General features: G+C 40.9%; 1 protein-coding gene across 6 annotated transcripts in view; it reads right to left on the bottom strand.

Moving 5' to 3' along the window:
• Positions 1-6447: 6447 nt before the first annotated feature.
• FAM126A (family with sequence similarity 126 member A) overlaps positions 6448-13505 on the bottom strand; it is a 136156-nt gene continuing 129098 nt past the window's right edge. For 2 of the 6 annotated variants that reach the window (XM_040352840.1, XM_040352838.1), the window contains exon 11: positions 6448-8247. In XM_040352840.1, coding sequence (XP_040208774.1) covers positions 7670-8247 — 578 coding nt within the window. In that variant the 3' untranslated portion in view covers positions 6448-7669. Of the gene's footprint in view, positions 8248-9273; positions 9830-10621; positions 10895-13505 lie in introns of those variants that run through there. The other 4 variants (XR_005749395.1, XM_040352843.1, XM_040352841.1 and 1 more) reach the window with 4 other exon arrangements.

Raw genomic sequence — 13505 nt, forward strand, 5'->3', positions numbered from 1 at the left:
GCCAAAAGCAAACATCTTTGAAGTACTTTTCGAATGACCTTGGTCATGTCATCAAATGCACCAGTCAGAAATTTCATGCGAATTTGCATATGAAATTATACGAACATTCGTTTGAAAAATCTACTTGTGTATGGGCAGCTTTATGAATTTGCCTTCCTAAAGCCTGTTAGGAATGTTTTGGTAAAAACACTTGTTGCCTGTTAAATTAGTGAAAATTACAATATTTTTTCACCGATTTTAAAACACAAATATCGATTGACTGCTATGAATTACTGTCATTTCACATCAATATATTTTTTTTTTGTACTACTTTGTTCACGTTGGCTACAATGGATAGTTTGAGAGCCTTCGAGGCCTCTTGCACACAGCAATGATGTACATTAGACATTCATGGCATAAAAAAAAAAAACACACACACACACACACACACAAGGATGGGCTGTATAGCACGGGTTTATTTTTTTAAATCAAGGGAGTGTGACGTACATGCACAATTGCACGTTCTTGCATATACAATATATATATATATATATATATATATATATATATATATATATATATATATATATATATATATATATATGTGTGTGTGGGTAAAAAATCGGACCAGCATTTTTGTTCCTTGCAGTGCTTTAAGGCACAATCCGGCTCAAACCTTTGTTAGTTCTTAAAAACGCATTGGGAAGGTTTAAGTGCTAGTTCACACCAGAAGCAGTTCCATGTGCTTTTTTCTGCACTAAAAATGCATGCAGTGTTTTCAATATATTCCAATGGCTCTAGTTCACACCAGTGCAATCAGTTTCCAGTGCAGAGAAAAATAACGCACTGCATTTTTTCTACACAGAACTGTACTGAAACCTAGCAAAAAAAGAAAATCACTGGAGTTGCGTGTGGTGTAAACTGTAAGCAAAATCTGATCTGGAAAGTATGAGTGCATTTTTGTGGTGTGAACTGGCCCTAAAAGTGCATTAACAGTGTTTTCTATGTATTCCTATGGCTCTAGTTTACACCAGTGCAGGCAGTTTCCAGTGCAGAAACAGACTGCATTGTTGTGAACTAGAGCCATTGGAATATATGGAAAACACTGTGCATGCATTTTGAAAGCAGAAAAAAAGCGCATGGAACTGCATCTGGTGTGAATTGGCACTAAACCTTTTTCAGTTTTTTACTGCTGTCTGGTTCCATTGGGTTGATGACCCTGCCTGTCAAAAGCTTCCATGTAAGTAAATGAGGCTGTGACGCAACTACAAGCCTTGCTAATGCAGATCTCCACAAAGCAAAACACAGTAACCAGGCGGCATTAGTTTCACTTTCTGAACACCTGCAAACCTCCTTTCACTGCTCTCTAGTAAATAATCTACCATCGATTGCTTTTCAGGGGGGGGCATTAAACACTTCTACCAGTGTGAAAGGAGCCTAAAGGCAAAAGAAGCAATGAAAGCTGCTTTTGCACTTCTGTACATTTACATGGAGAGAGATGCAGGGCTGATGCAAATAAAAGCCTATCAACCCTGGACCTTGACAGCATAACCTTCATGTAGCCGTATCTTTGCCAACCCAGAGTTTGCTGGTCTTAAAGTGATTGTAAAGTCTCATTTTATATTTCTTTAAAAATAATAAACCTATTATATTTAGCTCTGTGCAGTAGTTTTGCGCAGAGCAGCCCAGATCCTCCTCTTCGGCTATTCTGGCCCCTCCCTCCTGCCCCCACAGCAAGCAGCTTGCTATGGGGGCACTTGAGCCGAGTCACAGATCTGTGTCTATTCAGACACAGAGCCCTGGTTTGGGCCCCGGCCCCCTCTCTCCTGATTGGAGACTTTGATTGACACCACCAGGAGCCAATGGCACCGCTGGTGTGTCTCAGCCGATCAGGAGGGAGAGTACTGGATGGCCGAGGCACTAATCGACATCGCTGGATAGAGATGGGGCTCAGGAATTAGGGGATGCTGAGGCAGCTGCTGCACACAGAAGGCCTTCTTATCCTAATGCATAGAAAGCATTAAGATAAAAAAAAAAACTGTATTCTTCCTTTTTCCCTTGTTAAGATTTGGTCCATTTGGACACTGTTGTATCATGCTTGTATCTTTTTGCCTCAATAAAGGAACATTTTTTTCTTGTAAAAAAAAAAAAAAAAAAAAAAGATAAAAAAAACCCTCTGCCTTTACAACCACTTTAAGTATTGGATAACCTCTGGTCTCCAGAGGTGGACATGCTGGATGTTTAATCAAGATAGGTGTACTAGGGGGCCGACCACGGCCATACAACTTTTATTTAGAGTTCATTCACACCACTGCAAAATGTGGAGCACGCACACAACAACATGTGCATTGTATTAAGGCAGCTCACTCATTTAAATGTGGCCATGTACTGGACTGCAATGAACAGTCATCGACTAGGTACATTAGGGTGATATTCAGCATGAACAGCACTGTATAACATCATTACACATATCATCAGTGCAATAGTGTAGATGGGCCCTAAAACCTCCCTTCAGCCAATTCTTAAAGTGCTGCACGGTGCTTTATAAATGTGCATCGGATACCTGAAGCAAGCAACACCCAATTTATTTTAGTAGGATGAAAATAGTGGCAGGAGGAGTCAAATAAAATGCATCACATGACCACTTTATGGTCATGTGACAGTCTCCCATCTGTGAGTGCTCTCTGCAGCACAACACAGATATTGGAGGCTTCACACTGTGCTCTGCAAGTTCTATAAATAAAATGTAAAATGAAGGGACAGGGTGGGGTTTTTGAAGCCATGTTCTGCAGTTGTCAAAGAGAAGATAATTTGCTCCAAAGTGTTAATCTGAATGTGTTTGAGGCAAGTGGCGGCTGGTGTTTATTTTTTTTGAGGGGGGCAGCAAACAAACCCCCCCTGCTATTTGCCAATCTAGGCAGGTAGCGGGCGGTGGCTCCGTGTCCTCTGCTCCATGGGTGGGTTCCAGAGTTTGGCTCCTCCCCTCCTCCTAGGCATCCAATAGGATCACATGTCCTTTCAGCCAATCGGGTGACGGGTATCAAAACCCACTTCCTGATTGGCCAGGAAGATAAGGGTTACAACAATGAATGGATATTCGCTATTGTAACACACCTGGCTGGGCCGAGTGTATTCTCTGTGCCGAGCCCACCCTATTTTGAAGCTTATTAGAGCTCTAATCAGTGCTTTAAAAAAAAAAAAAAACACCCACCCTGCATTGGAATTCATGCATCCAGCGCCCCTGTTGAGGCCTCAAATTCAGGCCAAGTAACCAGACCTGAAAATTTCTCTTCAGACACCAAACTGTGTCCTTATTCCAAAGCAGTGTAAATTGTCTATAGCTTAATCCCATGAGATGAGCAGTGCTGTGCAGTGGGATTTAAGTGCTGTATAGCAATTTTTAAGCCCTCCTATATGCCGAGTAAGAAATGTTTACTTATTTCTACAGATATGATTTTGTTAGCAGTTATAAAATCACCACTAGCTCTATCAAAGTTATTGCAAGAGGCGGCAATTCACAATTCAGCTGCAATAGGGCAACGTTTAATCAAAGCTATAGTTGGGATGTCTTACCTTGAATTGTTAATATACATGGACTTAAGTGAAGAACACATCTTTTACAAAACATTCTAATGAAATGTGGATCTACAATATCCAAAATGACATAATCTTTCAGGAATCCATGACAAGAAAAACACACAGGATTTCATTGCCACTAGGGGCGTGTGCGCGCCACCGGAGGCGCGCACGCATGCCCCCACTCACCCCCGACCCCCGTGCCCGATCGCCGCCGGGCACCCGCGATTGCTCGTTACAGAGCGGGGACCGGGAGCTGTGTGTGTAAACACACAGCTCCTGGTCCTGTCAGGGAGAGAAATGCTGATCTTCTGTTCATACAATGTATGAACAGAAGATCAGTCATTTCCCCTAGTGAGTCCACCCCCTACAGTTAGAACACACCCAGGGAACATACTTAACCCCTTCCTCGCCCCCTAGTGTTAACCCCTTTACTGCCAGTGGCATTTTTACAGTAAACCAATGCATTTTTAGAGCACCGATTGCTATAAAAATGCCAATGGTCCCAAAAAATTGTCAAAAGTGTCCGCCATAATGTCGCAGTACCGAAAAACAAATAATCGCTGATCGCTGCCATTACTAGTAAAAAAAAAAAAGCCATAAAAATACCCCCCATTTTGTAAACGCTATAACTTTTGCGCAAACCAATTAATAAACGCTTATTGCGATTTTTTTTACGAAAAATATGTAGAAGAATACGTATCGGCCTAAACTGAGGGAAAAAAAAAAAAAGTTTTTTATATATTTTTGGGGGATATTTATTATAGCAAAAAGTAAAAAATATTCTTTCAAAATTGTGGCTCTATTTTTGTTTATAGCGCAATTATAAACCGCAGAGGTGATCAAATACCACCAAAAGAAAGCTCTATTTGTGGGAAAAAAAGGACGCCAATTTTGTTTGGGAGCCACGTTGCACGACCGTGCAATTGTCAGTTAAAGCGACGCAGTGCCGAATCGCAAAAAGTGCTCTGGTCTTTGACCAGCAATATGGTCCGGGGGTTAAGTGGTTAATATACTTCCAATGACTGTACACGTTACAAAATGGGGTGGCACAATGGCAATATTTATTAAACAAGAATCACTTTTTATTTAATAGAATATGTTCCACGGAACAGAAAAGTATGGCTACATTCCCAGTCTGGGAGTCTGCCATCTGGTTTTACAATGTGATTGGTTAGCGCAGTTTTAAAAAGGCATTGGTTGTTCATGTCTGCAATGTTTACACAAGTAAGCAACAGCAGCTCCTCTTGACTTGAAATTCCTTTTTAAAGCAGAATTCCAGGAAAAACCTGTCTTTGGATAATGTGGGGAAGGATTTAAACTTCTTTCAGACTTTTACAGCAGCCTTTTGCTTGGGAGCTTTCCCCTCACTTCCTGTATGGTCAAAAGTGAGAAGTCAAACATGCCAATGAAAACTTTTTTTCCCCAACTTGCATAGAAGGCTGGAAACGGGATCAAACAGTAAGGTTTTTATTATTCTCCCTGTCCCCATTGTGGAGGGTTCCCCCACTTCTGTCCTGGGGACCACATATGAGCGAGGAGAATCTCCCCAACAGAACACAGGGCAATAAAGCTCTTTGTAATGTGTCATGATGATCCAGCTCTAAAAAAAAAAATGCTACCCATTTCTGTACATGCTGTTACCATCGGACTATGTACATCTGGTATCCACACTGAAATCAACCAGGCATACTGCAAACAGAGGAGCGGAGGAACAACAATGTTGCTAGGGTAAGCATAAAGGTTGAACAAAGGTCCTGGTCATTCTCCACTTTAAACATTTGAACTTCTGTATGGTGAATGTCTATAGCAGATTTACCCAGCAGCATTTTCTGTACTAGGTTAGTTTGGTGCCAATGTAGCAGCCATCCTTCAGTAACATTATTCTGGGAAAAGGAAAACATAGAAAATGCAAAAATTTGGTCAATTTCCTGTGTTCTGCCAGTTAGCCTGCTACAATGCGCACTCATTTTGTAGCCCACCAATAAGACCCTAAACTCAATGTCAGCATCACATCCTAATATCAACCATACACTACTGTGTTGGGTCACTTACATTTACCCAGCAGTTAAAGTACAGGTCTTCTGAACATTGTCGACATCTGCAACCAACACAGCATCCCACCTACATTTATCCTTGCAATACTCAACCTCCCCTTTTCTCCTTCCTTCATGTGGGAACAGTCATGAATCACCCAGCATGGACGTTTTAAAATTACATTTTATATTGAGGCTGGAAAAAAGTGACCATCTACATAAAAACGTATTAAGCTATCTTTTTTTTTCAGTTCAGACTCAAACAGTGATGGAGGGGCCCTTCAAAACCCCCTATTCTAAATGCTTTTTTTTTTTTTAAATGTAACCTATAGGGGGCCAGAGCTTTATGACATTAGCACGTAGAGCAGGAAGGAAACTTACTTATATGCGAAAACCATGCTTGCATTGTTCATTAAGAAGGCAACACTATTTTAGTAAAGAGGCAATTGTTCCAGTGCACGGGATTTGTGCACTGGATTACGTGAATATATCTCCTCTGGATTTCTGATGTTTTAATAAAGTGTATGGTGTTTTTAATACTGTAAAATGGGAGTTATTTCTTTTGAGAACCATTAACTAGAAGTACTGGTAATTGCTTTCTGGAGAGTACGGTGATCCATGGTGGCGATTAAGCTCCCGAACACATCTGGAGAGTTATTGGAGCCTTAAAGAGCAAGGTGCTCTTCAATTTTATATTGAGGTGAGCAGATACTGTAATTGGTGGTGTACACAGCAATCTTTCTTGAATTATCATTGGGAATGACCGTCTTTCTTCAACACCAAGACCTTTTGGAGATCGATGTAATTGTTTTTTGGCGTTTTGAACACAGTATATTAAATGCACTTATACATGCAATACATAGCACAGATGTTTTAGGTTTATTTATCACGATTTTGGCCACATTAATGCAGATCATTGACTTGCACATTGTTACTCATGCATTTTAACTTTTAACGATATGTGTGTGTGTGTTATATATAAATTTAAGATTGTTGTGAATCGTACGTCATCACATGTTAAGAAGTGCGTGTTTTAATTTTATTCCATTTATGATCGTGTTGCACTTATTTTTGAATATAATAATCTTTATGTGGATGGACAATATCTTGGTGCAGAGTCAAGGTTCTTTATGCACTTGGAAGCTACCTCAAAACTTGATGTCACATCTTATTGGGATACTTACCAATACCCAGATTCAGTGCTCCACCTCCCTCTGGGGTTTTAATGTCTGTTGATATTTTCATCATCTCTTACCTTAACTGTACTTGAAATGACTGAGACTTGGTAAAAAAACAGCTACATCATAGCTTTTAGGCAGTTCCCATAAAGACAATAAAATGGCCATAAAAGGCAAAATGTTTTAACATTACCATTTCAAGATCTTCAAAAGCATCAATATCGTTTTCTAAATGTTAGAAAATAAAAACAACCAACATTTTACAGACATTTTCAGGTAGAAAATTACAGTAATTCACAAAGCCATTCCACCAACACGCTATTTTTCCCTAGACAAAAACTAGAAAACACTTGTGCATGGTACACCGCATTGCCATCTGCTGGTGAAAGACCATTGTGCAGGCCATTCCAGGACAACTGCATTCACACTGAAAGAAATGACCATCAACCCACAGGAACATAGTAGAGATTGTTATTTGAAAAAGCTGCTCAACAGCAAACCAGTGATGTCACACATATCACCCTTGTGCCTAACCAGCTGCATTTATTTTTTTCCATAGCTTAAAGTTGACATAATAAACATATGTTCTCTAGACAAGAAACAATACTTTATACTTGAAGGGCAAATAAAACCATAAATACATCTAAGTAACACAAAGTTTGGTGGGTGTTCAAGGATGCACCCTCGACATATCCAAAAAATGCTAAAAAGTTATGACTGGTTATTTATCCAATTTATATAAATTGCTTAACGCTTCAATTAAGATATCACGTAAAAACTTTGGTAAACTACAAGTCAGTCACTTCTACAAAGCTGCTCCATTGTGTTTTGATTCAAATTTGGGGGTAATAGGGAACAGCTCGTTTGGCTTTCCTATTTTATGGCGCTTCTTCTGTAGGTCTAGTCAGTAGACAGAGTAATGCAGATACTCGGGGATCTCTGGTGGCTTTTGCCAGGCAGGACAAGCTCAGTCCTTTCAGAAATGTACACCAGTTTCTCTTCTTGTAGGCTGCATGCACTAAATCTATTTGTTTGGACATTAGTGCTTGCACCAGCAATGTTGACACCTGAGACATTGTGTATAGGAGCTCCTCCACTCATCTGTTCGAAGGATTTACTGAACATAGCTGTTGCAGTCCGTGCCAGACTATAGCTGCCAGGTTTAGGAAGCGACTGGCTAGTTGTCAAAGTCAGCCTTTTTAGAGATACTAGCTCTAAATTCTCACTCATAGCTCTCTGGTTCTGCTTCCTGTTGAGATGCTCACGGGAAGGATCCCCTGTGGATTCCCTTTCTTTACCCCCGGCCCTGGATCCGAGAGATCTCCTCTGGGTTTTACCCAAAGGCGGCCTACTGAAGCTACCGCTGCTGCTGTGAGACATGGCCGATTGGCTTGAGCTCGAGGCTGCCCTGGAACAGAAACCTTCATCCACCTCGGCTATTTCAGATAACTCATCCGGTAGGGTCAACTCTGCGGAGTCTGAAGTAACAGATGTATAAAAAATTAATAAAAAATTAACGCCATAGTTCAAGGAGCAGCAAAAAGTGTACTGCTGCAGCATTATTTAAGGCATAATTATTTCAAGCAGTGTCCGATATACTTACCTATTTATTAAAAAAGAAAAGTCAAACATTCAAATGTACCAGTGATTTTGCAGCAAACAATATGAAGTGAAGGAAGAGGATTTAAAGCGGGGGTTCACCCTTAGAGGGCACTTTTTCCCCTTAGATTCCTGCTCGTTTTCTCTAGGGGAATCGGCTATTTGTTTTAAAATATGTGCAGTACTTACCCGTTTACGAGATGCATCCTCTCCGTCGCTTCCGGGTATGGGCTGCGGGAATGGGCGTTCCTTCTTGATTGACAGTCTTCCGAGAGGCTTCCGACGGTCGCATCCATCGCGTCACGATTTTCCGAAAGAAGCCGAACGTCGGTGCGCAGGCGCAGTATAGAGCCGCACCGACGTTCGGCTTCTTTCGGCTACGAGTGACGCGATGGATGCGACCGTCGGAAGCCTCTCGGAAGACTGTCAATCAAGAAGGAACGCCCGCTCCCGAAGACCCATACCCGGAAGCGACGGAAGAAGATGCATCTCGAAAACGGGTAAGTACGGATCATATTTTAATACAAATAGCCGATTCCCCTAGACCGAACGAGCAGGAATCTAAGGGGAGAAAAAAAAAATGTATAAATGGGTGAACTCCCGCTTTAAGGATAGAGGGTTGCACACATTTTTAAAGGCTGCTGTTGAGCCCAAACTACTATACCAGTAAAACAGCACACATTTCTTGAAAAATAAACGGTTCGCCAGTCCAATACCCCCAAGGAAATTTCTTAAAAAAAAAAAAAAATCTGGGGAAAAAAAAAAAAAAAATCTGCTGACACAAGACTTACCTTGGCTCTGGCTTCTGACAATTCTGGTAGGCATTTGTGACACTGGTGCCTCATCACTGCCTCCTTAGAAAGAATTGGAAGCAGGGGCCAAGGTTGGCATTTTTCTCGTCAACTTTTTTTTTTTTTTATACTAATTCTGTTTGGAGGAAAGGGGCTGGCAGTAAGCAGACCTTCCATTTTTTTATGGAACTTGTGTGTATGCAGGTTATGAGCATGCCTATTATACTTCCACAACCTTACCTCCTACTGTTGCTATAAAAGCAAACAAACATGGAGGCACACAGGACTAAAGTAATTTTTACACCTCACTGGCCAAAGATGCAAAAATAGCCAAAACACAATCCAGCATCTACATTTCCAATCCTCCTCCATCACATCATTAGGTTTATCACAAAAATGTAAGTGTGCTTTTGGTGCAAATTCATAAAAACTGTAAGAACAAAGAGGAAGCATGCATACGTTGATTGTGAGAAAAGTCAAGTGGTTAACCATGCATAAGAACAGATTTTAAAGATCACCCAAATTTATGAATGCCTGCTTATACCACAAACACGAGAAAAGAAAGGCACACCAATCCACTACAAACCTCTAAAATTCAAGGGCAGACAAATGGAAAGGTCACATGATGCACACCGACTTTAATAAGTTCTCTTCTGTCATCTCTATGCATCTGCATTTTAAGGAACATTACTTATATCTACTATAGGTATAGATATATGCAATATTTGCATGCAGCTTATTGTATGTTAGTGTTCCATGCTTCCAGCATATAGCTAAGGAATCAGTTCAAGCATGAATGCTCAGTTTAAAAAACTAAACTCAAAAAATACCTGACCGATTAGGACATTTCCTAGTGAAACCAAAAAGACTTACCCACCGAGCACCTCTGGTAAACACTGATCAATATGGCAATTTTATTCCTGTGCATATGCTAGAAGACAGACAGTAATAGACACCTGACCGGGATTCTAAACCCTCATCCCTGTATCCAAAATGTAATAAAAATGTTTTAGGTACACATACACTTCAAGGAGGGTTGCTTTAAAATGGTAGATAATTTCAATCTGAATGGTATAGAAAAGAAAAAGCCAGGAGCAAAGTATTTTCTTCTTTATGTAGTGGGTCATGTTGAAGGTAACAAGATTTTAAGACCTACGAAAAGGACAACTTCATGAGTAAATATAGATTTAGTGTAATGATTATGTTCAAAGTGCAGTAAATCTATGGCACCCAATGAGATTTCAGTATTCTGTAAACACAGGAAAAAGATTTAACTGGTAAATCAAGAGAAACCCCACCTTACTCAAAAATGTCCTAATTGCCTATAAAGAAAGTTAAAGCAATTCAGGTGGAATTGTTTATGGTACCAAACAGATATGCATGCTTGACTGCAGTCATTAAAAAAAATAAAAATTTTTTAGTATGCGCACCCATGCATTGTGACCCTTTCACTTGCAGGTACCTTGTGCCCATCATCTAACAAGTGATTAACACTGCACTCTGCCATGTGAAGACATCCCGTCCTCCATCAATCTCCTTACAGATTTTTGCCTTCTGATTTCAGGCTTGCCCTCAGTTCTAGACTCTGAACAGTTTTCATGCAGAGCATCATTATCTGCTAGTGGTTTGATTCTCTCCCCATTGGCGGCTCTGTCTCCTGGCACATTGGTGACACTAATCTCGGGTATGACAATGTTGCCCATGTCTGATGAGTCAATATTAGTGTCATTTTGTTCTAGATGGAAGAAAAAAAAAAAGAAAAAAAGGAAGGTAATGGCTGAAATGACAATGGAGGGAATTGAAGACAAAACAAGCAATGTAAATGAACATCAACACAAATGTTACATGAATAATGAACAAATGTAAACCAGTTAGACATTAGTTATGGTTTAAGCTTGACAAATATCAAATTAAGGATCGTTATAGGGAAGAAAAAACAAACAAAAAACAGTGAGTTGTCTGAATACATTTAGTCCAAGTGGTTAACATTCTAAAATAGATGACCCTTAAATTGTAGGCTGAATGTGGCCCTTTGTTTGCCCTTATCTGACCACTGGGGCATTCTTTCCATTGACATAAATCAGGAAATATTCTTCCCAATGACAAGACAATTCCTTTCGCCAGCGCCAACAATGGGGCACCATTTCTCCCACTAGCACGAACAATAGTGCAAACACCCGCCCACTGACACCAAAGGGCACAATTCTTATTTGCACAAAAAATGGCGCACAATTTTTCCCACAGGCTCCAACAATGGGGCACTATCCTTTCCACTGATGCCAGTGATTGGAAACAATTCTACCCACTGGCATCAATAATGGAGCATTATTCCTCTTTTCACCAACAGGTTCTAGGTATTCTCACTAAGTCCCCAAGTCTGAAGCTTTGTTTACCATGGGCACTATGACAATTTCTTCTCCCAATGACCTCAGTCTTCCCCCCTATTGTCTAAAAGGACAAAAAACTGGCCCTTTGTTAGGAAAATCTAAGAGTCCCCGATTCTAAATGAGTATACTACTTACCTTCAACACAAAACTATATGAACTGTTAACACACATGACCAAAGAACATCTATAGCACTATTAATCCGAGTTCCTACAGTAATAACCGACGTATCCATTATTCAGCATTTAGAAACGTGGTAAATTCTGCTAAATTATTTTAGACAGTGTTGGCCACACAACCATTGGCTATAATTTAGTCTATGCAGCCCAGCAGTATCACTCTCACCATTTTTTCTTATTACATTTTAAGCTACAGAAGCAGTTTTATAAATTAAGAATCCGATCTATCTAAATGATTAACTTCTAAAGCCACAGCTGCTCTCCTACATCTACTATCTATTTAAAATGTAGTCAAATTCCCAGTTTAAATGTGGACTTACATAATGCATGTTTAGCACTGACATGATTGATAAAATAGGATGAGAGAAGACTTGGATAGCGGTTGGGAGGATTAGTCTATGATTATAAAATGGATAAACATTTGTATCCAAAGCAAAAATACTTCATAGAAAAACAGATTTTTTAATTAAAAAGTAGGAACGATTCCATGACAAGAGAAATATTTGCAGTGGGTCTATTTTTTCTCAATTTCTATTATTCCATGTATTCTTTATTAATTCTAAAAGGTGCCAAGTTAAAGGGTAACATGTATATAATTTTTATTTATATTATGTTCAGGGTGCCAGTAGGGGAAAGGGGTTAAGATGTAATGGCATGACTCTGTCCCAACACTACTCCACCCAAGCAGCACATACTTTTTCTCTCCCCTGGTCTCAGTACCCCTAGGGCCGGATTCCCGACAAGGCCACCGAGGCCAGGCCTCAAGGCGGCAGTGGGTACAGGGGTGGCATGGGGAAAAGAAAAAGAAGAGGACGACACACAGCTCTATTCTGGCAGGCAGATCGGAGGAGCCGCCATCAGTGAGACCTGTCTTCACTCCCGGGCTCCGTCTTCCTTATTGTGATTTCTCCCCCCAGCCCAATGGATGGCAGGTAAGGGGAGAAGGGTAAGTTACAAGGGGGGAGTGAGAGAGAGGAGGAGAGGAGAGGGAGGATCCCCCTCTGATCGCTGGCTCCTTCCCCTGCTCCGTCCGGTCACCATGACAACCGCTTCCAGCCACATAACCTCTCCTGTGCACGTCTACCCATATCCTGGCAACAGGCATCAACTTCCGCTCCGAGCATGGGGGACAGCGGAGCGCTCCAGGTACCGTGGGATCAGGGTGATGACATGTACCGGGGGTGTCAGGCTGTCTAATGTCAGTGTCGGTTTGGGGGTTTCCCCCTGATTCTGGGGGTTCAGTGACCCAGCATGGAGATGACACCCCCCATCCCTGTCATCAGTGATTGTATAATGCTCCCCCCACATAGGAGATATAAGGGGAGGGGGGTCCTCCTGGAAATGCTCATCACCTGGCTGTGTCCATTCATTTTAATGAGCATAATTCAGACACCACCCCCCTGGGGTGTTAGTGGGGGGGGGGGGGGTCTGCCCTGTAAGGTGTGATATATATGTGCCTCTGCCCAGGACATGTCTGCTCACTACAACTTGCTAAGGTGTTTTTTTATCAATGAGATATGGGGATAGTTTAAATGATCACTGCTCACAATCAGATTATACAATTTGCTTAAAGCCCAACTCATTTATTATATTGCAGCTATATCATGTGATGATTACATTAGTTCTCATTTTTTTTAGGATTTCTTTTTCACCTGTCGGGTTGGGGGACTTTGTTTTTTGTTTTTTTTGGTGGGGGGGGGGGGGGGATTTGAAAAGCAAACCAAGGATTGAATAAATGATGCTTCTAAAATTCTTTAGCACTTTTGAAGAATTTTAAACGGA

Source organism: Rana temporaria, chromosome 5, assembly GCF_905171775.1.
Source record: "Rana temporaria chromosome 5, aRanTem1.1, whole genome shotgun sequence".
NCBI lineage: Eukaryota > Metazoa > Chordata > Amphibia > Anura > Ranidae > Rana > Rana temporaria.